The sequence below is a fragment of the Ambystoma mexicanum genome, chromosome 6q (genome assembly GCF_040938575.1).
Source record: "Ambystoma mexicanum isolate Mex_15411 chromosome 6q, UKY_AmexF1_1, whole genome shotgun sequence".
Classification (NCBI taxonomy): Eukaryota; Metazoa; Chordata; class Amphibia; order Caudata; family Ambystomatidae; genus Ambystoma; species Ambystoma mexicanum.
Window position 1 is genome coordinate 41,256,013 of NC_090937.1, and position 25,187 is coordinate 41,281,199.

General features: G+C 49.4%; 1 protein-coding gene across 2 annotated transcripts in view; it reads left to right on the forward strand.

Annotated features, from left to right (window-relative positions):
• The window catches only part of AFF1 (ALF transcription elongation factor 1), an 811,017-nt gene that overhangs the window by 379,476 nt on the left and 406,354 nt on the right, over window positions 1-25,187 (forward strand). For both annotated transcript variants that reach the window (XM_069630442.1, XM_069630443.1), the window contains exon 4: window positions 14,761-14,805. In XM_069630442.1, the coding sequence (XP_069486543.1) occupies window positions 14,761-14,805 (45 nt within the window). The remainder of the gene's footprint in view (window positions 1-14,760; window positions 14,806-25,187) is intronic.

Consider the following 25,187-nt stretch of genomic DNA (forward strand, 5'->3'; position numbering starts at 1 on the left):
GGTGAAACCACCCACTGAAGGCTGTGTATGCTGGCTTCTCGCCCGTTTGATGGCACTTGAAAGCATGAAAAAAACTGCCCTTTTTTCAGAGCAACCTCAAACAGGTGACTTGTATACCTAGAACGGGCCATTTATGGCTATTCTGTCTGCATTGGCATCGAGGTCAAAGACCCTGCCTGCCTCTATTGCTGCCTAGAGCATGCCGGGTGAGCAAAGAATCCAATCCAAGGACAATGTCTGCTTTCCACAAAAGTCCACGCAAGCAGCGAAGCTAGGACAGTATTAACTATTCTAGCAGCCCAGAATAGTCCCGCTCTAAGGCAAGGACAGCGTCCTTTTATTTATATGCTCTGGGAGGGACATGCAGACAGGGGTACGCATAGTTCCCCCTCCCACCCCCTTTCTAGGTGTGGGCGAAGGAAAGCGCGTATATGTCAAGGTTGCCTTACCACAGGAGGTCATGTTCGCTGCCCAGACGATGTAAAATTTGTGATATTCCATTTGTTTCACCGGACTTTTCTTTTTCCTTCAAGTACCAGATCTTTCCCATACAACATTATTTGCCACCTGGGTGAGGAAATGGTGAATTTCTGGAGCCGCAGCTGACACACTGAATGTGTGTTTAACAGGAGAGGGAGCAAACGCCAATGTTAGTTTTGAGTCTGATGCCAACAACGTGCAAAGTGTTAGGCGCACAAAATTCCCCGAAAGCATAGCATCACAATCCTTTCCCACAAAGACACAAACTTTTATTTTCATCCCACATAAAGCAATGCCTGCAAGGCGGGAATGGAGTCGTCCTTTCTAGCTGCCCAGACAGTGGGAAGGGTGGAGTCCTCGTCCACAAGCTGTCCTGGTGTAGGCATGCAGAGGATTCACGGTAGAAACCTTCCTTGATTTTGTAACGGGCGTCTGTTCTAGCAATCGTGCTAAGCGTTATTACATGACTGGCATTTTGTTGTACCCAGTCTAGCCATTACTCACTGTGGCATTAATTTTTTTTTCTGATCTGTGATTAAATCCAGCTTGCTAAGTGTTGTGGCTACATTTAAGACTGGTTTGCCACAATTGGCATGTTTAATGGCAAAGCCGACAGGAGTGTGTTCTTCTGTGCGGGAACTGGCCAGGTTGGACACGTTTTCTTATAGTATTCATTACTGGCATATATTGGTGCTGCCAGCATGGAAATGAATATGCAAAGCAAGCATACATTTTTTTTTTATACTGGCATATATTGTGGTGAAAGGAATTTAAAATGCACCGGGAAATGTTCATGTGCACTGTTGGTGACTTGCAAACTGTCTGGCTTTTTATCCATTTGTGGTGCACCATTTCATTTTAACCCAATATTAAAAAAACAATTCTCCTCGTCCCCCACCACCCCAGAGCCTCATTACATAGGTTTAAGCCCCCTCGCTACACTCGGTCGCTCACATATTTGCGCCCCTCCAAAAAAAAAAAATCACCTGCTGCCATTGGTGTCTGGTACATTTGCGTGCCATGGCCAAGGCACAGCCCCCCCTTTTTTCTTTGCTAGGTGAAAGATTTAATATTTGATCAATGAAAATCCGTCTTTCACCTAGCGCTTTGCGCCCCTGCAGCAGCATGATAATCATGGACAATTGTGGTCCAGGCTGGCCCGGAGTGTGCGCATCCTGTGCTTTGTTTTGGGAAATGGCATTTTCAGGTGGGGGGCGCATTTTGTGTTACGTCACTTGCTATAAACGAGTAATCCTATACAATGCCCTCGTATGCAACTACTAAATTCATGTGTTTTCCTCTAAAGTAGACGGAAATGGATGAGATGGCAAATGCCAAGCTCCATTTGCAGCCTCCCAGCCGCTTGACCCACTCGCACGCCTCACAAAAGGCTTTTCTTTTTGGAGCCGGCCCGAGGCATGGCAGTCTGTGATGTCACCCCAGGCCCGGCGCTCTTGGAGCCCTCAGGTGCAGCGAGTATATGAAGTTATACAAATTGCATTTAACGGGCTGTGCTGCTTCCAGGCAGGTCTTAGCGAGACTGTGAGCAGCCAACTCCATGTCACTGTTCTAAATGCAAGTGACCGCCTACCTCCCCTGCAGCCCATTAAACCCATGAGTCCTCTCAGTTAGGGCTTATCACGCTCTGTTTTAGCAGAGCGTTTACATTGGAAGCTCTTTATAAGTAAGTGGTATTTGTCAAATGATGCAAAACACCCAGGTTACATTTTCATATGATCTTTTGTAACCAGTCTAAATCTTGAAAGAAATCCTACAAGCCTTTTTTTGTATCCTTTTGTTGAATTGCTTTCTGGTATTTATAGTCTTCAACATGAGGGAAACTAACATTTGTACTCCTTCTGTTTAGCACATTTCTATAAGGATTCCTACATTTCTTGTGTACTTTAATATTTATTTTTCCAAGTCCTCTTTTTAAAAGTATTGTTGAAAGCCAAACGTGGCGGTGAGGGGTAAGTGAGAGGATACATTGGTTGTGGTGATTTACCAGGTCCATGGATATGGTAAGAGCAGTTACTGGACGTAAGGTGTTCTCCCTAGTCCTGTGCTGATTTTCAGGGTACGCATCAGACCACTTTTCAGAGTGGACGACATTGCCCTATGTGTTTTTCAAACCAGCATGCAAAAAAGCTTGTGTGGTCAAGTATTCGGCCACCAGGATTTGAACCTAGTCTTCATGGTTTCGGGGCACACACCCACAAGACCACTTGAAAAGGTCTTCAAAGCACGTCTTGTATTGGTATGTTGCTTCCCATGGAACATTCCAATACAGATTTTTGCTTTTAAAAGATGTGCACCTTTTTATAGTTGGCAAGCTACCTTTATAGGATCAGCTCCTCTCTGGTTATTTTTCAGGTATTGATCATTTTTTGAAGGACCATGTTCATTTGTATTGTGCATTTTATTCTATTAGAAAAGTCGACTTGAACTACATTTTACACTTTAAGATACGTTCACTCCCTGTGTGTATGTTAACGAGCTCCCCCACACTTTTTCTTGCACCTTAACCGAATTGATAACATTTGAAGACCTGCGTACATTGATTGCCTAAATACCTTCCCGGTAAATGGTCTTTGGTTTGATTGCACTATAAGGCAATCCTGCAGGAAAGGCCTTTTGCTGTATCTGTTGCAGCTAATACCCACCCATACTTCCTAAGAACCTGAACCAAACCGCATGCCAACATTTTAGCTCATTCTGTGCATGTTGGGCGGGTGGGGCAGGAGGCAAGTAATGCAACGAGGCAGAGCAGGAAAAGGAGTAACGAAGATTACACACAATCTGAGAATTACTTCCATGTTCCTCTTCCCCATCCTAATACTTACTAATAGGAAACTCAAATCCTCATGACCGGTCCCTCAAAGCCCAGACAAGAAGCTCCGACCTGAGGATCCATTCTTTTGGTTCCCCTCCAAGCCTGGCAGGGAGAGGATAGTTGCACGAGACAGCCCAGCAGCCTTCCCGGGACCGTACCAAAGGCTGGAACAATTTGAATAGCATGTCCAGACACTAGGGTGTTGTACATCCGAATCGAGGGGTGGAATATGAACAAAAAAGGGAAAGTAAATAAAAGGACTCCTCAAAATTGAGCTTGGTACCTCATAAGTAAGTACTGGAACGAGTAAGAGAGGGAGGTGGAGGCGGTGTAGCTCACTGTGTTTTAAAAAATATATTAAATAATTGCTTGGTGATTAATTTCTCTGACAGTAAAAATAATCATCTAAATAAATTAAAGGTACTTTTCAATCGTGAAATTGCTGCAAAAACACAGTTCGCAAAACACAAACGCCACTTTTATGCCCTGCATGCTGTAGCCAGATTGTTTTCAAACCAGGCTTCCCTGTCGACATTAGCAGTGTCTACAGAGGATTCAGTTCACTCTGTAAACTACTCCAAAATAAGCCTCCTCCTGATTTGGTCAAATATGTTAAAGGGTGGCTTACTTAATTACAGAAGTGCTTGCAAAGGCATACAGATTGCACAACCCCATGTTGCAGGGCGGCAGCAACATACAAATGCAGAGACAATTTGGGTGGCACAAACATGTTGCCCAACCCATGTTGCAGGGTGGCAGCAGCATACAAGTGCAGAAAATCAGTTTAACAGAGCGTGGCTTGGAGGAGAGGGGAAGGGAGAGAGGGCTGGGGGGCACACAGTATCACAGGCATCCAGGGTGGGGGGCACAGAGCATCACAGGTGACCGGGAAGGGGGGGGTGGCGGTGGCGGCAGCACACAGCATCACAGGTGACCAAAGTGGGGTATGGAGGGCACACAGCATCACAGGCGACCAACGGGTGTGCAAGTGTTAATATGTAATGTGTAATATTAACACTTACAATTCATATACTGAAACAGTTTGATTCCCATGCATATTCATGTCTCCTTTTTGTGACCACATTTTCTGTGATGCAAATAAGGGGGCCCCACAAATCCTAGTGCTGGCCCTGTGTTATCAAGAAACCTCCGCTGTCCTTTCCCGATGGAACCAAGTGAAGGGGTCTTTCTGAGGCAGCATCGGTGCAAGTAAGCCGTCGCAGCCAAGACTATGGTTTCCTGAACAGTTTAACAAGCCAACGTTAAAGAACTTGGTGTTCTTCCAAACACAGAATTGTAAAATATTAGAAAAAGAGCTTCACCTTTGTAACCAATTGAACAGATCCCAACACTGCCATGGAGCCTCAGTCACGGAACGTGTGACGCAGCTGGCGATGGTGCCGTGACTCATCACAGAAAGATCGTGCAGTGGAATCTGTGCATTACCTCATAGAAAGGTCATGTGGAAGTGCCGAGGTGAAAGCTGGCAGGGAGATTACGCTTCTGCTCTGCAATAGCAACCTGATGTGATTTTTGCTCGTGGCGATTAATGCCATAGCAACCATGATGATGGACGAGGGAAATGGCGATCGTGCACGACATTAGAAATGACGGGGTAGCGGCGTAAGTGGCCCGATCCTACAGATACTCTTAACAGGAAAGGTGGAATGCTCCTTTTCCTGAAAAGTCATCCTTTGGTGCTGTTTCTTTTCAATCAGCCTCGCATCAGTATTGTTTACTCATACTGCAACGAAGATGAATTAAAACCATGCTTTTAGTTAATACTTGTATATTGTAATGAGGTTCTTTCCCAATACAGGGAATTGCTGTAACAACCAAAAGAGGAAAGGTGGTAGTACAGGCAGGATGGGTGCAAGTCTTGTGGTTAATAAAGTCTATGTAGCTTTATTATATATATTTGGTTAGTTTGTAGTCCTGGCTACTCTTACCCTGTATGGAGGGACCAGCCATCATCACACTCCAGCTAAGGCCCCCGACTGACATGGAATATTCACACTAAAGCAGTCCTCGACCTTCTCCTGAGCTTCACACACTTGCATTGTAACAGCAATTATATGACAAACCAGCATAACATTCAGCCACGCACCACATCTCCCTTCCTTGCAATCAGAATCCTGTAGATCTCATCCTACTTAGCATCCCACTGTTGCTACATACAGAAAAAGCAGGTGGACACAATTCCCAACATACACAAAAACCATGCGCAATATGTTGCATGGGTTTATGATTGGTGGGTATCTGCAGGTGACCTCTCATCCGGGCTAGGATATGGCGCTGACCTAGAAAGTCGAAACTACACTTGGGCAACCCCCAAATGGTGTCTGTCACCCTGCAGTGCTAGGTGTGTCCATGTAGGACAGCATTCCGCTATTCCAGGAGGAAAAAAAACATTGCAACCACCCCAACCATTGATAACATCCGTAAACCTGCCTGAATACAATTGCTTATATAGCATTAACACCCAGGACCATGTCCCAACTGAAGATCTACCAGCTAAAAAGTCAGACCGCACTCCCTGCAACTGTGAGACACATGACGGGTATTGCCATATGCACCACGAATACCCAAGTCTGATACCCCAACAATCGCGCACACCCACATGTTTATCACAGACCAGATGCACAAATACATGACATGCACCCACGCACCAGACAATCCTATGAGCAGTGAGATGCTAACGGGCATCTAGTAACTCTTGGAGTGGTACATAACTTCAAAATGTCCAAAACAATAACTTGAAGAAACAGGAATCCTGTGATGACCTATCTAACAGCTGGATAAACAAAACACAACCCAATACTAAGTGAGCTCACAATTTTCTGGGGCCTATACCTAAGGCTTATACCTGGATTCCTTTACCTAGACTTTTTTATGAGGCCTAGACCTGGCTATGTTTTCCTTAAAGCTCTTGCTTAAACCTACACTATCAATTGTTCTTGGGCCTTTACTGTAGACTTCTACAAGTGAGAGTACTACATAACCTGTAGTGTTGACTGGTTCCCTTGAGGCCACAACATTAAGCCTGTAAATGCAGTTGCACGAACAAAATAACCTTGCAACAATTCATAAACCTAAACTAGTGAGTGCTTATTAAGTAAAAAAAAAAACGCCCACAAATAAACCTGAAGATGGGGCATCAAACATACGCTGATTATAGTATACTGAATAAAACCTATGAAAGAAACTAAACTTTAATGTCAACCGGCTGGACCCTAGTTGACGAAGCATTGCACACTGACCGAGGCAGCATTCAAGTTCTGTGTTTAGGGTTGGACTGCACACTTATGTCCAGTTAAGTTCCCAGCAGGTTACAAAATGTCACATGAGAAAGGCTCAAGACGTTTAAGTAGGGCCAGCACTAATGGCACCTGAGTGTAGTTGGCTGGAAGGAAGAGCTGGGCGCCTAAAAATGTTATGTAACATACAAGCCATGGCTACACCATTGATTCCCACAGCAGTGGCACCCATTACTGCATTGCACCGTATCACGGTCTTGAAAGGAATGCTGGCCTGTCATGTTGAAGGATGACCTGCCTCGTGTTTTCCTCCTTGAGCATGGACTACTGAATGTGTTGGGCCCCAGTGTGACACTAGGTGAGGCTGTTGCCCATGCTGTGCGTCATTCTGTGACACCATTTGTGGTTGGGCAGTGGACTGTGCAGAGCTCTTAGCCGCTTCATTGCCTATTGTAAACAGGCCAGCTCTGCCCCAGCGGCACCGAGAAGCATGGTTGGCACCACTGGCTGGCAAATGACGTAGGGAAGTAGATGTGAGACAGACTTGCTTCAAGCTGTAATATGCCCATGCGGCACTGCTAAGGTGATTTGCATATGCTGGTGGCGTTCTGTGTCGGCACAAAATAGCAAGAAGTCCCTTTTGATCCGTTTTCATTTTTTCTCCACAAAATGCCAGCTTGGGTTTAGGCTATTATTCTTGCCTAGTAATCATTCACTGCTGGGACTGAGTGGCGTGCCCTTGTAGCCGCCAGCCCTCTGTGGCTGTTTGCTTTCCATTCTGGATAGAAACTGTGCCTAGTTTGATGGGGTGGTCGGCGGGTAGGTGGCCCCTGAGCTGCACAGTGATGTTGCTTGTAGTTTGCAGAGTCTTGGATGAGGAACCTTTCCTTAGTTTGCAACTGTTCCATTCTTTTCCATGAGCACCTCCTTCATTTTGCAGTAGTTGGGTGACGCCTTTGGGGGACAGTGAGTGGTCTACCTTATGCTGCTCCCCACTCCATGGCTCTCCTTATGTCCTTGTCCACTTATTTCCAAAATAGTAACGAAGTGTAGATGGCAGTCCAGACACAGACCAGCTGTGAGCCTGTTGGTTAAGAAAGTCCAAGTAGCTTACTTTTACGTTCCGTCCCCTTTCCTCCATACTGTATGGGCGTCCCTTCCTAGAGACGGGAGACGGAACCTTTTTCACCAAAAAAACCTTCTTCCCCCTTTAAAATTAGAGGCGTGCAGGGGTGCGCTCCCCTGACAACGCCCACCAGCGCCACTCCCTAGTCCCTTCATCCGCGTCGACGGGAACAGGCCGATTTCACCAGCGCTCCTGGGTTTGGCCTCGCCATGTAATTCCACACGCTCTTCCCCAGATTATTCTATCCTTTTGTCTTTCTTTGTCATCTAGGTACTTGGTCGTCCGGCATCACGTTCCTCCCCGGTGAATGTCGACTTCAGCTGGCTTTAGCAGGTGTCCAGCCTGGGAGGGGCTCTTTACTACGTCTGACCCCCACGCTCTTTGCCTCCGCTGCCTTGGCCCTAACCACAGCTAGGAAGGTTGCACCACATGCATCGCTCGGACTCCACGCCTTGAACAGGTCGCCTCCAGAGGATTTTAAGTTTGTCAAGCAGAGATCGAGGCCAAAGGCAGGGTGATTTTCCATTGCACCGCGTAAGGGTGACTCCTTCCCGAGGAAACGCCCAAGTGGGAGGCGCCTCTCTGGTTCTGTTACCTCCACACGTACGAATGCTAACACAGCTACTGGCCTTACAGCCAAGGGGTCTCCGGACCCTACCAGTATCAGTGCTGAGGGACCGCGAGGTTCTTCTACCGGGTCTACGCCCTATTACTGGCTCCATGGCCGAGGGGGGCGCCTTCACGCAGCTCTACCGGCGTCAATGCAGAGGGCGATTCGCTCTCCAAGGTCTAGACCGGAGTTGCGGGATAGGCCTCATGTTCCAACACCAAGAGTCTTGGCCGAGGTGGTGCCCAGAGGGCCATGCACCATGACTTTGGCACGCAGCCCGACAAAATGGCCACCATGCCAGGTAACATGGCCGCTCATCCAATGGCACTACTAGGAACAGAGCAGGTGGGTGAACGAGTTTCATGGTGGGACTGGTGTCAACCAGGTATGTGGCATACAGTGTATCCATCAGTAGCTTAGGGCTGGTTCCCCCTGCAACCCAGAGTGCTCTAGCCCCAGCAGCCCCCAGCTACTCCGTCAACATCTGCCTCCTCTTCGGCCTCCGAAGACAGGTTCTTCGAGAGGTTCTTGGGACTGATGCGAACCCCCCAGATGGGGGCCATCCTAAGGGATGCAGTCAGGGGCTTGTTCCCTCCGGTCACTCCACCGGCGCCCATAGTCATTCCTCCCATGGCTCCGGCACCACAGGCCCCAGCGCAGCCACCGCTGCCACTGCCAGCTCCTCGAATCCCAGCTCCACACCAGCCTCCACAGCAGCCTCCGGCCCCGGTCTCCACATCGCTGCTCACGGCTCCCAGCACACTGCCACCGGCTCTGGACCAGCCGGGCACCCTGGCGGACACAGATGAGGAGGACCCTGACACACCATCGTCAGTGAAGACCTTCCACGACAGGCTTGCAGGTTTGGCAGAATATTTGGGCCTTCCTCAACCTGAGTTCGAGCAGCCCTAGGAGGGGTCCTCGCTGAAGTCCTCATCCTACCAAGACTGGTATGCCGATGCAGAAAGACGCTGTGGTTCTGGCCAAGAAGGTGTGGCTTAAGCCTCACTCGGCATTGAGGTGCCGATTGACAGGTTGTGCCAAGTATAGACAGATGGTGGGGGGATACACTCTTGTTATCAATGCACCCCCTGCCTCATTCTTCTGTGATCGCTGCAGCGTCACTCTACTCTAAGCCTCGGCCACCTCGTCTTTGGCGCTGCTAGGCAAGGAGGAGAACATCTTTGAGGCGTACGGGAAGAAGCTGTACTCGAACGCCTCCCTGCACCTGGGTCTGGCCAATGCGGGTGCCAGGTTGCAGTGGGAAATGGCAGACTTCCTTCTGGTGCAGAGCCAGGCACGCTTCAATGTGGGTCTAGGAGAATCCAGGCTGGTAGCGCAAGACATCATGGAGTCCACAGTGGCCTCCATCGATACCTCGCGCCGGGCCATCTGCATCATCACAGACCTGAGGACGGCCTGGCTTCGGACCACCAAGTTTAACCCAGACGTCCAGGATTGCTTATTGGATCTTCCACTCTGGGGTAGTGACCTCTTTCACTCTACCACAGACGAGGAATTAGATAAAGAACAGCTTGCAAACTGCAAAGTCTTTATCCTGATGAAGGCCACGCCCAAGGCGTAAGCCTGGTCGCATCAACGCTCCGACAAAGGGGCAGGAGTTTGGTGGGTTCCGGGGATTCCAGGGATGGAGGATGAGACAACCTGACCATTCGCTGAGTCAGCACCAGTGCATGCAACAAAAGGGGCAGGAGGGCAAGGGTTTCTTCCAGTCCCCCACCTCAGCAGCAGCCTCCGAGCATAAAAAGGCATGACCCGTCCCTCCGGGTCCACGTGTCACCAGTGGGGGGCAGGCTTGCCTCTCGCGTGCATTTCTGGCACCAAAACTTTGCAGAACCTTGGATCCTCACAGTAGTATCCACGGGGTACCACCTGCCTTTACCTCCCTCTCTTCCTTCCTCCCCTCCACTGACAGTTTGGGACAACAACTCTGTTGGCGGACATGCAGTCGCTCGCCGAGAGCCAGGCAGTGGAAGAAGTAGCAGCCTCCCAGAGGGGCTTAAGCGTCTATTCCAGGATTTTCGTGATACAAAATAAGAACCAGGCTGGCCTGACCTGAGAGTTGTTGGACCTATCCACCCTCCACCTCTTCCTCCCGCTTCAAAAATTCAAGATGGTTAGGCCAACACTCATTTCAGAGACACTAGACAAGGGAGATTGGATGTGCTCCCTGGATCTGAAGGACGCCTACCTACACATCCCGATTTGGCAGCCCCATCCTTCCTACGCTTCAGGATAATGGACTTTTAGAACAAGGTGCTACCCTTTGGCCTCAACTCAGCCCCCAGGTTATTTACCAGACTCATGAATGCATTAGCAGCCCTTCTCAGGGCCCAGGCCACCATGTCTACCCGTACCTGGACTGGCTCATCAGGGGGTGGTCCACACTTCCTCTGCTCTTATGAGTACACTCCATGACCTGGGTTTTACCATCAACCCCAAGTCTCGGCAGCAGCCGACGCAGTTCCTCACTTTCCTGGGCCTCATCTGGGATACCAGTTCTGGGAGAATTTTCCCCTCTGAGGACAAGAATTACGGCCATCAAGAGGGCCTCTACGCGCTTCCTTTCCAGACCAGTGATTTTGGCTTGGTGGTACCAGCACCTACTGGGTATCATGGCAGCTCTCCTCTTGCCCATGCCACACACGATGCTCCGGATGAGGAGAGTGCAGCTGCACTTCGCAGCCTCATGGAATCAGGAGAAGGGCTCCCAAGTGGAGCTGGCATACCGCATTCTCTCCACTCGGACCTCACGTGCGGGTCCAAGGACTGCAATCTGCGGACGAGCAGACCATTCCGGCAGCTGGCTTCACAGGCCACCATCACTACGAATTCCTTCCTATACGGCTGGGGAGCCACTCTGGACAACCACAACGTCCAGAGTCTGGACCCGGCAGGAGTTGCATTTCAACTGGCTAGAACTCGGGGCCTTCCTTCCACGCATCGGGGGCAGGACTGTCCTGATCCAGACTGACCACTCCACCAGCATGTACTATGTCAACAAGCAGAAGGGTACCATGTCCTCTCCGCTATGCGACCTAGTTGTCCACATGTGGGAATGGGCCCTGGAAAACATCTACCTCAGGGATGTCCACCTCCCGGGGGAGGCCAACTTGGAAGCGTACAGGCTCAGCAGGTTGGGAGCAGACAATTGTGAGTGGCAATTGAACGACCAGGTGCTGCGGACGGTCTTCAATGCATGGGGTCATCCTCAGGTGCATCTATTTGCCTCCTGGAAGAACAGGAAGTGCCCCCAGTTCGCGTCTTGGCAGGGACAGGGCGCTGGCTCTCTGGGCTACGCCATGCAGATTCAATCGGAGGGCATGATAGCCTATGCCTTTCCTCCCTTACCCCTGATCCCCAGGGTATTCCGCAAGATAAAGGAAGCTTGTCACCTCCGCATCATAGTGATAGTGCCTTGGTGGCCAGCGAGGCTCTGGTTCTCCGAACTGCTCAGCCTCTCGGACAGACCACCTATTCACCTTCCGCTGGGCCAAGCACCTCTCCTGTCCCAGTAGGGGGGCATGGTTCTCCACCCCGCTCCTCGGAAGTTAGCCCTTGCAGCGTGGTTCCTGAGCAAGTCACCCTCAAGCACCTGAGCCTCTCGGGCTAACCCGGAGATCTAGGGCGCTAGGAGCAAGGACGCTAAGTCAATAAAAGAGTAAATGGAGCAGGTTCTGTCACTGAGCAGAGTCTAAGGAGATCAACCCCACCCCCCACCCCTTGTTGTGCAAACTGGACGATGTGCGCTCGTTCTTGGCACACCTTGCCCTTGGGACACATGTTGCACCTGGCAGCCATAGGGGTCTACAGGAATTCGGAAGAGGTCTTCTCCTCTTCCGACCCAATAGTCAAACACCTGACTGGCTTGTCCAGGCTTTACCCGCACCTCAAGAGGCCACATCCTGTGTGGGACCTCAATGTGGTGTTGGGCGCCTTGGGGCACAAACCTTTCGAGCCAATGGCATCCATGGACATCAGGCTGGTCACTATCTAGACGGCCATGCTAGTAGGACTCGCCTCCACTAGCAGAGTCTGCGAGATCCAGGCTCTGGTGGCTTCAGAGCCCTATACCACTTTCCACAGGGACAAGGTGGTCCTCTGGACGCACCTGGCATTCCTACCTAAGGTACCCTCTGCTTTCCATCTGAACGAGGAAATGCTATTGCCTACTTTCTTCACGGACCCCAAGGACGAGGCTCAGAGTCTTGCACTGCCTGGATGTCAGACACAGTCTGAAATCCTATCTGCATAGGACCAAGGGCTTCCGCAAATTGGACGCACTGTCACCTTGGGTGCCAGACCCGGTTATCAGGCATCCAATGCATCCATCGCTAGGTGGCTGGTGGCAGCCATCATGGAAGACTTTGAGGGGCAGCGCAAGCCGCTGGCAGCCAACATACACGCTCACTCGGTCAGAGCCAAGGCCACTGCCGTCGCCTTCCAGCGGCAGGTCCCGTGGCAGGTCATAAGCAGGGCAGCTACCTGGGCAACCCCTTCCAGCTTTCTGTAAGCATTACTGTTTGGACACCGGGTCGAAGTCCGACGCGGCCTTCAGACAGGTGGTTCTAAGGAACTTGTTTGCTTAAGGAGGGTCTCCTCTCCACCCTGGGGCTACATTCAGTTGTAATCCCCCATACAATATGGAGGAAAGGGGACGGGCTGTAAGAGTAATTACAGGTTGCTCACCATAGTGATTAACATACTCTTAGTCCTTTGTCCCCTTTCCTCCATACGTCCCACAATTCCCCCCCACTAATAATAATACAGGTGTCATTAGACAATGATGAATATTGTCAATGGGGACATATGATTGGTGCCGGTGGGCAGAGTCAGGGGAGCGCTTACTCCCAGGGCCGCACCTGGGTGTCTCTAAATGGGGAATACGTTTTTTCTGGTGAAAAAGGTTCCAACTGCCGTCCCTAGGAAGGGACGCCCATACAGTATAGAGGAAAGGGGACTAAGGACTAAGAATACGTTAGTCACTACTTTATTACACATGTACATATCTCTTGTTCTCTTCTCCAGGCTTGACTTCTGTTCTGCTTCCTAATAGGACTTCTCGCCCACCAACTCGCTGTTCTTCACTCTTTCTTTATCTCTTCTATATGTCTCATTTCAGGTCTTTATTCTTGCACCTCTATCTTGTGTTCCATTTATTGGATGACTCTCCTACTTTTCCACTTCCTCTGGATTGTTTTTAAATGCATCTACCCACTTGTTCCACCCGATCTTCTCTTGTTTCTGTTTACAGACCAACTAATCACTGTTATCAATCCCAATTTCTCCTTTTTCCAAAGTCCTCTTGGGGCCAGTCCTGTTTCTGTCTTGTTCCTAGCCCTCAAGCACTGGAATATGTCTTCATCGGGTCGTCACCCACCTTTTCTCTATTTTTAGCTCTGGTGTGTGTCTCCTTTATCAAAATTGTCATTGTTTATTGTAACTTTTACCATGACTCCTATCATAATGAAGGTGCTACATGAATCCAATAAAAGTACACAATCCATCCTACAGTTTGCCAGCAGAAGGGTGGCATACATCCCACCTGGTCAGCTGTTTCAGTGAGATGTGTGCATCACAGCCCCAGTGCTGGGTTCATTGAAAGCCTAATGCCTTTCCTGATTAATCATTAAAGTAGGTACGTTGATTGCATTGGAAGCATGTTGCCCTGATATCCTAGTGGAGACTGTCTGAAAGCTAACAGGAGTTGAGCTCTACAGAGGATTCTGATTCTAGCACACTCTAGATATGCAAACCATGCATTTTCAGTTGCTTCTACTCCTGGTGTGGAATGCTCCAACGGTTCAGATGAACCTAGTTCCTTTACTGTTGGATTTTGAGAGCCTTTCTCAAACATATATGGTTAAACTGGATTTTCCTGACTATTTATCTCTGTTAAATTGAAGTTCAAAAGCCTTTTTAGTGCTGGTGTAAAATCGAGGAATGTTGGATATTCTGAGCTCTTCAAGCCCCAGTTCTGTTTCTGGGCAAGATGAGCTTAATCATCTTGGTATTAGACATGCCCCCCTTTTCTAAAGCGGTTGATTGGGTGGGGGGGGGGGGGTGGTGTCTCTCTCTCTCTCTCTCTCTCTCTCTCTCTCTCTCTCTCCTCTCTGGGATTTACCATTACCAACCGCTGATGAATATGGTGTTTTCAAAGTGTTTCTGAATCATTTTATTGATGGCGCTCATGACTGCCGTGCTTATTGCCGAGCTTATTAAATCGTGCTTGATCTTGCCGTCATTCTTCCTCCACCCATGCTTTCTCATGATCCCAAACCTTTTCTGTGTTCATATTGTTCACCCACTAGGAAAACATAAACTGTTGGAAATAAATGAATTTACTTATTTTAATGTATCATTTGACTGTTGGGTTATTATTGATTATTTCAATAATTAAGCTGTATTATTGAATATTTTTCTTTCTCTTTAGCAAACCTTTTCAAATGAAGTCCATTGTGTGGAAGACATTTTGAAGGTAAGTTTGTCTAATGCATTGTTTGTTCCTGAATTTAGTCAGAAACCTGTATTAAAGTTTTTTTGACATTTAACTTTCATATTGTTTATTGAATGATAGGCTGGTTGTGGTGTGCTGGAGTGTCTGGGGTTTGCATTACGGATTTCATATTTGGGTGCTGCTCTTTCTGTTAATTTTCTGCAGTCAGATTATACTCCCCCCCCCCCCCCCCCCCCCCCCCCCCACACCTCCACCGTACCATGGCAATGAAGGGTTACAGATCTGCAGTATAAGTAGCCAGTGCTTTGAGCATGTTCAGGGTCTACGTTGGGGAAATCTGTCCGTCTGAAGCACAGGATCACCATTGTCACTGCATAGTGAATGTCTGATGTGACTTGTTGTTTGGCATTTATATAGCGCTCTATATATCATTTGTATGACCTCAAATCGCTGGTAGGTTGAACACCCTCGGGGACCGTAGTCCAGCTCAGAGAGAGGAGGGTGTTGTAGGGTGCTTGGGTGCACCAGATATGTGTGCAGCTGATGTGATTGCCTGGTGTAAGCTGCATCCTAGCACTAGCTGTGATGTATGGATAACTGTTGAATGTGTGCAGTCAGGCGGGCCAGCACTAAGACTGGGTTCTGGCTGTGAGGCCTGTCGGACGCTTATGTGTGCAGCTAGTCCAGTTTGTCATGGGGTATCGTTGCGTTTTATTAGTGATGAGGTGTTCATGAGGTAATGTTCGTATGTGAGCAGCTAGGCCGAATTGATGGAGGGGTATAGCGGCACTCTATGTGAGTGGTCGTGCAGAGGATAGAGTAGGCATAGTGATATGGGAGGACCGTGTTTGCATGGAATTATGATCTAAGGAGATCAAGATTCTAAATTTCAGGCATGCAGTTGCTTCTTAGCGAATTAATAAGCGTATTCAAGGGTGACATTGTTCGGGATCTCATTGAGCATTATTCATCAGGTTGCTATGGTTCAATTGCTTCAGAAGGATGGGGATGGTATTACGGAAAGACACGTTTTTAGAGCTTTGCAGAACGTCCTATAGTATTGGATGTGTCGAATGTAAGGGGGACGAGTTTCACAGAGTTGGGGCCAAGGTTGAGAAGGCGGATCCTCCGATCCTGACAGAGGATGGAATTACTAGAAGGTGGGCAGTGCTTGATCTTAGGATGCAAGAAGGGAGGTATGGTTTAATCTTCTCCTGTAGGTATATTGGGCTGGTCCTGTGCACTGCACGGTGAGTGATGCATAGGGTCTTGAAGGTGGTCCTTCGTCCGACGGGGAGCCAGTGGAGGGTTTGGAGAGCGGGTGAGATGCGTTGTCTCGTGCGGCCTAGGGCAAGGAGCAGTTTTGCAGCAGCGTTTTGAGCTATTTGTAGTATGTTGAGATGGTATGCCGGGGCTCCTAGGTATAGGCAGTTGGCATAGTCCCTTCTTGAGATCACAATAGACGTAATTACTTCGTCTGTTAGGGTAGGCGAGGTAGGGAAAAGTGCATCTGAAATGTTTGAGGTGGTAGGGACAGGATTTTGACACGTTGTTGATCTGACAGGAGAGGCTCAGGCCTGAGTCCATAGTGCAGCCTAGGTTTTTTACTGAATCTCAGGGGGGATGGCGGTGGCTGAAGGATGGGGGCCATGTGAGCGGATGTTGTAGAAGGGCGGTATTGCCATACATGATTTCTGTTTTAGCAGGGTTCAAAAGGAGGTGGTTTGATCGATATTGCAGAGACCGGTTTCAAGGTCGGGGAGAGGGTCGGTGTCTGACTTGGAGTTCTTAGGATCATTTGGGTATCGTCAGCTTTGTTGTAACAGGAGATGTTGTGCGTGCAAATGATTCCAGGTAGCGTGGTTATATAGAGGTTGAACAGGAGAGCAGCAAGGCAAGCGCCTTGTGGGTACTCCAGTGTTCACAGGGCAGGCAGTCAAGACTTAAGGTGAGAGGAGGGTTATTTGTTTCCTGTTGCTTAGGAAGGAGGCGATCCATTTGAGAGCAGTGCCACGGATTTCTAGGGAATGAAGGTGGTCAAGGAGGATTGAGCGGTTAACTGTCAAAGGCTGCGGAGAGATCGAGGAGAATCAGTGCAGCGCAGCCTTCAGAATCTGCAGTGACCCTGAGATCATCCCAGATTGATATTAGAGTGGTTTCAGTTCCATGTCGCAGTCTGAAGCCTGATTGTGCGGGGTCGATGAGCTAGTTGGATTCTACAAACGAGTTGAGCTGGGAGTATGCAGTCGGGTCAATGAATTTTGCGAGAAATCTGGTGTTGGAGATTGGTCTGTAATTCTTGGGGTCAAGCGGGTCAAGGGATGCCTTTTTTAGAAGTGGCTTGACATGCACAATTTTGAAGGCATTAGGGAAGATGCCAGAGGTGAGGGGTTTGTTTAGTATGGCTCTTGTATGTTCGCCAGCGCAGGTAGACGAGAATATTTATTTCAAGACAGCAGAGGCTGGGCAGGGGTCGAGGGGTGACCAGGAGGGTTTACTGGCTGATAGTTCAAGGAACTCTTCTCTGAAGATTGGTTTGAAGGAATCAAAGGTAGGGAAGTTCGAGCATAAGGGTAGTGGGATCAGGGGCCAGTGATGGGGGCGGGAGGAGGGACTATGATTATTCTGCCCATAAAGATGAATAAACTATTTTATATACGCACTTGTTTTTGTTTTGTACAGTTATACAAATAACTGTGTGGCCTCAATTGTCACCTAATGCATAAGTACACATGCAACATTCTAACTTCATGTTGATTTACTGCTGTAATTATGTAATCTAATGCATGGCAGCTTGATGACTCGGGGGGAGGGGGGGGGGCGTAGCTCTCCTTAGTGGCAACCTTCCCAAAAATATTCTGTTTCCACAGGAGGTCAGCTTTGTAGGGACTCATGCCAAGCCATCACACCCCAAAGAGCCCATGTACATGGCATTAGTCCTCGTGGGAGGAGATCTCACTTTACAAGTGCTTGCAGGACTTTTAGTCGTACCTGAATGGTACCATTCTATGGTGGTAGAATTGGAGCACACCAACCTACAAAGGATGTTTAGTCCTGCAAGGCTTTCTTAAATGTTTCCCACTTTGTGTACTGCGTCTAGAGAGGGCTGGCAAGTCATCCCTTACCATAGCAGGGTTAGCAGGCAAATGGTCATTAGGTGAGGGGTGGAGTGTAGGCAAAGAAAGAAACATGAAGGGTATCCCCTTTATCATGCAGGAGATGGACAAGAAAAGGGTAAGTATCCGTCGTCATTTGAGGATAACCTTCTCTGCCATTGAAGTCTATATGTACATGTTTCTTTTTAATCTGTGCGGTAGCATGATTCCTTGAGTTAGTCCTCCCAATCACAAAGATTTAAGATGGGCATGCATGGTCACCGAGCTAGCGGATATCTTGGTAACCCGAATTACCTTGCTTGCAATTGTAAAGGGAGTCCACGACCTGGATGCTCACCAATGCAGAGTTGCATCTGGAACTGCTTCAAATGTATGTAGGCTGCAAGATGACAATATGAGATGGCCAGTTTAGAATGCTTACTGCCAAGTGCTGTCCTTTTCTGCTGGTGCTTTAAGGTGATGCAGGGCCAAAAATAACACTAATCGACAGAGGAGTGCCATGTATATTGTTATCTGGGCTTTTCACCTGGGATGTTTGTGAATGTTGGAGACACGTTGCCTCTAAAATACCAGAAGTAGTACGTCTTGCTTATTGCTGGTCTTATTCTGGTCAGTGTTGTCCATGCAACTGTCAGCAATGAAACACCAAATGGCTTACAGCAGCAGTAATGGAAGAGGACGTCTAGGCCCCATACATAACAAATGGTAAATGTGTTGCCAGACAGTAACCAGATTCTTCTCCCACTGTTGACCCCCATTCCTTGCAATGCCTTAGCTGGCACAGAGTTGAGGTAAGGCCTGATCTCTCCGCCTGCTTTCTTTGCCTGCCCCAGGCTACACTTTTTAAAAGTTAAATTCATCAGTACGTTTGGTCCCTTCAAGGCTGAAATCAATTACTGCTTTCGATCAAACGTTTGTTATGCGCACAGTCTCCAAACTGAATTGGTGCTGAAGCAGGCAGCCAGTGTAGAGCCCAGCGTCCTGCCATGACATGACCAAAAGGAATACCCCTGACCAGGCGGACAGCCGCATTTTTCAGAGCCTGTAAACGATGAACTGGTTATCCTGGTTCGGAGAGATAGGTGGCATTACAGTAGTCAATACTGCCATTAAGACAGGCTGCTACTACCAGAGCATGGAGATCATCTGGGATAAAAGGAAGGACCTTCCTAATCTGCTTCATCTTAAGGAAGCCCAGACCACAAATATTGTTCATCTGGGTCTCCATAGCTAGTGACAATATTTCTACCCCCAGATTCCTAATAGTCCTCACCGACACCGGTAGAGGACCTAGTGACAGCAGCCAGAAATCTGAGGTCCACCTTTCTGAAACACCGGCGGGACCAACAATCGGTACTTCAGTCTTCTCGCCGTGAAGTTTCAACCACTTAGATTACATTTGCTGAATGCAAAGTTCCTTTTGACAAAAAATGTCAAACCATGCGTTTCTTCTGCTTCTCGGGAACCCAATCTCAGCCATGTGCTAGATTTCAGCAGGTTGGCTGGTGCAGGAAAGCCCAGTGCTACGTTTAAATAGGTGGCCTGATTATTCTTGCATCTGTGGTGAATTGCAGGTTGAAGGCTGGAGGATGTGGCTGCAGTGAAACTAGAAGCTGTGCAACACCACTCAGTCCATGATTTATGCCTCGGAAGAGGTCCATGCAGGATCTGCCAAGCTCCCCAGTCCATCTCTAGCCTCCAAGGTAAGCTGAAGTCAGGATTCCAGGAAGTCAAGCCTATCCACAAACAATGGGACAATGGAAGGGAATGATAAAGAACCCAAGTCTATACTCCTACGTCCCGTCCCTTTTCCTCCATACATCAAATCATGTTAGTCCTTCCTCTCTTTCTACGTGGGGCCTGGCACGTGGCCGTAACCCCGCCCATCTCGGATCCGCTCCGCCCCGCACTTCGCTCATCAGTCCTCTTCTCTGCTCGTTCGGGACTGGACGCGCTTGCATCCGCGGAAGATCTTCCTTTTTTTTCCCCTCCTCTCTGGCTCTCGGTAGCGATCGTGTACTAGTCTGTCGTTCAAACTAGACTTTCCAGATTATTCGTGTCACTGACGCTTCGCGAGGGCAGATCCCCATCCTCTTTGTCTAGAGTGTTTGGGTCCAGATCACTGTTGGGACTCCTGTTTTTATTGCAACTCTTTCAGTCCAGGCACTTCAACGTCGGTTGGAGCGGTGGGAGTAGGTGTTTCAACATACTCCTCCTTCGCATTTTCAAGCGTGTATCGACGAAAAGAAGAAACGCCCAGTAAGTTATTTACTTTTCAGAGCACCGCAGCCGGGAGATACCTTTCCGGGCTCTTCCCGAGCCGGGAGGAGCGTTGACCACTCTGTCACCGGGGATTGCCCTGAGGTGCCTTCTGGGCCTAATAATTGTACCAGAGTTTTCTCCTGTGGGTGCTGCTTGTAGACCCAGTTCTACTGAGTCGTGGGGTACCGGAGCTTGCTCTAAGGCCTTGTTATCGGCTTCCCTCAAAAGTACCGGGGTGCGCCCTGAGGCCTTCGCTGGGCTTGGTGTTACCGGACAGAAGTTCGAGGCCCGCGCTAGTAAGGCTGTTACCGGACCTGGGTCTGAGGTCTTTGTGCAGAGGCTAAAATGACCAACATTTCTGAGAGGCCTGTCAAGGCCTTATTGGTGAAAGTTGTTTCTCACCGTTCCCGCTCTTGTGGCGACGCCAGAACTGTTGAGTGGGCAAGGAGTGAAAGTTCTTCCTTTACCGGCAGCGCCGAGGTCCTTCCTGTGAAGGCTGGTTTGGCTATTGTTATGTCGAAAAAACATTCCAGGCCTCATAGTACCGGCTCAGCCGAGGTTCCTGATGTTAAGGCTGAAATTAAGACCCCTGATCCATCGACGGGGACCCCTGCCTCACTTCCCCACGTGCCGCAGTGCCCCTCAGGTGATGGCAAAATCGCGGCCGTTCCCGCCATGACCACGGCGGCCATTTTGTGTGCTACCCCCTACAACTACGCCATCGGCCTCAGGTGTAGGAGTTGATTCTGTGGGTGAACATAAAATTCCTTGTGCGCATCCGTTTTTCCCGGTTTACGACAGGAACGCTTGGCTGCCCCTTCTGCACAACTTTTCGCTGCCTGTGGGTTCTGCGCCCTTGATTTATGTGGATACATCGGGAGATGGGCTTGTTTGGCAACACTCCTCTGCGTCCCTGGAATTATCCTCCTCATGAGACCTCCTCCCGTAGCTCCAAAACTGTCTCCGGAGGACTCCTTTTTCAGCAAATTTCAGATGCTCATGCGTACCGACCCCATGAGGGAGTATTTCAAGGGTCTTTTTAGGGAGATATGCCCGCCTGCTCCTCCAGCTCCACCCGCTCCCCCGGTGGCTCCGCCACGCCGCCCTTGCCTGCGGTGCCTCCCCCGACCCTTCCGCCCTTGCCTCCATTGTCCCCTGTGGAGAAGGCTCTGCCTGACACAGTTCAGCAGGATCCGGACTTGTCAGATGACGCGCAGGGCGATCAGGACAGCGAAGACCAGCCCCGCTCTATTAGAGCTTTTCATGACCGGGCACTGGACATGATGTGCCTATTGGATGTTCCGGTGTCCGAGGCACCCGCCCCGCAGGAGGGTGTGCTTTCGGGGGCATTCACCCTGCCTCCTTCGAAGCGTACCGGCCTGTTCTTATAGAAGGACGTTTTGGCTGAGGTCTGCAGGGTCTGGGAAAAGCCACACTCTGGACTTTTTGTCAATAAGAAAATTGATGTGGGATACAGGCTGCATTTTTTGGAAGAGGTGGCCCTGTCATCTTGTCCGCCCCCCTCCCCCTCAGTGGTGGCTGCAGCCACTTTACAGTCCAGGCCTGCAGCGTCCTCTTCTACGACGGCTACTCCGGTTCTGGGGAAAGAGGACAAACTCCTCGACTCCCTTGGGAGGAAGATTTTCGCTAACTCGGCATTGCAGCTCCGGCAGGCTAATGCGGAACTGGTATTAACGGGGGCAAATATGAAGATGTGGAAAAGTCTGTCGGAGTTCGAGGAGTTCATTCTGGTCGAGAGGCGGGAAGACTTTAAGGTGGGTTTATCTGATGCAGGTCTTGTCCCAGGATCTACTTGAGGCTGCGGTTTATCATGTCAGCTCGGGGCCTTATGCTGGGTGTTGACACCTCTCGACAGGCGTGGTTGCATGCCACCAAGTTCTCGAAGGAGGTGCAGGACAAGGTGTTGGACCTGCTGTTTGACGGCAAGGAGCTTTTCCATTCCACAACGGATGTGGAGCTCACCAAAACGAAGGACAACACCCAGACAGCTAAGTCCTTGTCCGTCCTGGTTAAAACCCCTTTTAGGACCCAGAGAGCGTTGTCGCAAAACCGGCCCTCCTCTGTTTTCAGGGGCTTTCTAGACCGGAAATCCCGCAGAGTGGATACTCCTTCGGGTAATAACCGCCAGAGGCAGCAACGGACTCGGTTTTTCTCCCGTTCCTCAGCCTCCTCCTCAGATTCAGGTGGTAACACCACTGAAAAGCCTGCCAAATGAGGGTTCTCCTCGCTCGCACGAGACCCCGGTGGGAGGACGCATTGCGCATCATTGGGAGGCGTGGCAGACAATCACGGAGGACAGGTGGGTCTTGTCAGTCGTTCGGGCGGGCTTCTGCTTACCCCTACCCCACCCTTAAACCCTCCTTTCCAGCAGTCGGGATCGCCCTCCCTAAAAGTCAAGTTGCAGAAACTGCAAGACCTCAGAGTTGTGGAACCCGTTTCTCTTGGGGAGCGAGGGGAGGGCTTGTACTCCCGGCTGTTTACAGTGCCCAAACCGGCTGGCCTGCGCACCATCCTAGACCTTTCCCAGTTCAATCTTTTCCTACCCCAAGAGAAATTCAAGATGATTTTGCCCGGCCAGATACGGTCCACTTTGCAGGTGGGCGATTGGCTCAGCTTGGTGGACCTTCAGGATGCCTACATGCATATCCTGATCTGGAGTCCACACCGGAGATATCTCCGTTTCTCTGTGGGAGAGGAGCATTTTCAGTTTTGAGTGCTTCCTTTTGGCCTCAGTTCGGCACTGCATGTCTTTACGAAGATGTCGGTGATCGCGGCCTATCTTCGTCTGCAGGGTATCATTTGTATCCGTATTTCAGAAATATGTTCCCTGGGAGACCATCGCAAAGGCGGCTACTTGGGCCTCCCCATCGACTTTTTGTAAGCATTATTGTCTAAACCTAAGCTCAAGATCTGGTGCTCAGTTTGGTCAGGCTTTTCCATCCACCCATAGTTCCTGTAAGGAGTGCTTGGGAATCTCCCAGAAGTATGGAGGAAAGGGGACGGGACGTAGGAGTATAACCAGGTTACTCACCGTAGTGACCACCTTACTCCAGTCCATAGTCCCCTTTCCTCTATACGCCAGCCCGCTGTCCCCTCTAATAAGGTTCCTCTGTTATTGCTAAGAGGTCTCTGACCTGGCGATAGAAAAGGACTGATGGGCGATGTGCGGGGCGGAGCCGAGATGGGCGGTGTTACGGCCACATAACGGGCCCCGCATAGAAAGAGAGGAAGGACTAAAAAAAGAATGTTTTGGATGCTTTTACAAAGTGCTCCGGTCCCGTCCCACAGGACGGAGGAATGTCCATAAGTATGGAGGAAAGGGGACTATGGACTAGGAGTAAGGTGGTCATTACGGTGAGTAACCTGGTTGGTATTCTTCTGGTTGGACAAGGCCAAGATCTCAGTGGTCCTATCGACTATCCACAGGTTTTCTCTTGCATCATGGGAGAAGTCAATGGAAATCATGGAACCCACCACGCCCAGGAAGAGACGTCCGCAGGCCTTTGTACTCTAGAACTCCTATCTTGTACAGGAAATCCCTGATTATGCCTGTGAAGATCCCTTGTGGTAATAAGGAGATCCCTGTAGCCCAGGTTGAAAGTAGTGAAGTTTGTAAAGAAAGCACAAGTCTTGCCAAGGTAGTATTCTAGCCGGTCAGTTGGGCATTACATCCTAAATTGGAAAGATTGCCAGAGGCAGCAACACTGTCAAAAGGAATGGTTTCTGCAAAAAATATACAACACTTGGCTCACCCTGAGACCGTGTTTGTTAACCAATGTTTATGAGCTTACCATGCTGACTTCTGGGGCACAACTTTACACAAGGAGGTGGGTATGTCACAGACTGAGGAGAGAGATTACCAGCCTCAGCAAAGCAATTCGGTCTGCATAGGTGAATCAAGATTCTATGATGGCGACCTCTCAAGTTAAGGTGAGGCATCCAGCCAGAAGGCAATCTGAGAAGAAACCCCTAGCTGAATGCTATTCAATCATTACCTGATCTTCAGGGGGACCCGCTGACCTATAACTGGGCAGAAATTCTGTAAGAGGGTGGGGATTTTGGAGTTGGGAGGAGCGTGTGCTGGTGCAGTGAGGAGGCTGGAGAAAAAGAATATGGTGGTGGTGGTGGTGGCGGAGCAAGAGATGGAATGAAAGGAGTAGGATTCAAGAGTTATTAGAGACCAGGTCGTGAAGGAATGTAAGGGGAAGAGGAGCCCCTGGAGAGCTTGAGAGGTGGATAAGAAAAAGAGCAGAGAAGAGTAGGAAGGGCTCAAAACCAAATAAATGGTAGGGGGGGCAGAGTAAAATGAGAAGGGGCAGGTAAAAGCGATCAAAAGGAGGATGGTGTAGGTGGTGCTAATAGAAGGAAGGACAAGGGTGTTGGGAGCCTCCAGAAGCAAGATATGTTTGGTTAAGTCCATAAAAGGAGGTGAGGACACCCAGGAGGAGGAGAAACCGTGGTGGTTCAAAAGAGAATTGAGGACCATGTAAGAGGAGAGAAGGATGGTGAGGGGGAAGAGTAGCAGAGTTTGGTGAAGCGTTGAGCAGGAAATGTGGGAGATATGCAAGGATGGAAAGGGGAAGAGAGGCCAAAAGAGGGGTGAGCCCTTTAAGGAGAAGTAGGTGCCTGATCCAAGGGGCAACCTGTTGACCAGGATATTGAGACCGATCTTCTGGGAATATCTGGGGACCGGGTCTGTATCAGTAATGCTTGGGATTAGCCCGATAACCACACAGCCCACTGGAATCTTTTGCATGTTCCGAAGAAATCTCAGGCCTGGCCCAAATGCAGATAACTCGTACCTCCAAGGCTGGTGATGGCAACTATAGCTGAAGGGGGGGGGAACAACATCCTAACAACTTTCACCAAAGACAAAAGCGAAGAACACGAGCAAAGGAGCAAGTGCTCACAGAAGACTGAGTGACTTTTTGGAATAGCCGCAGGCATGGACTCCGCGCGGAGTACTCACTACAGTTCACTAGATGGCTTGAGTTATTTGTTATG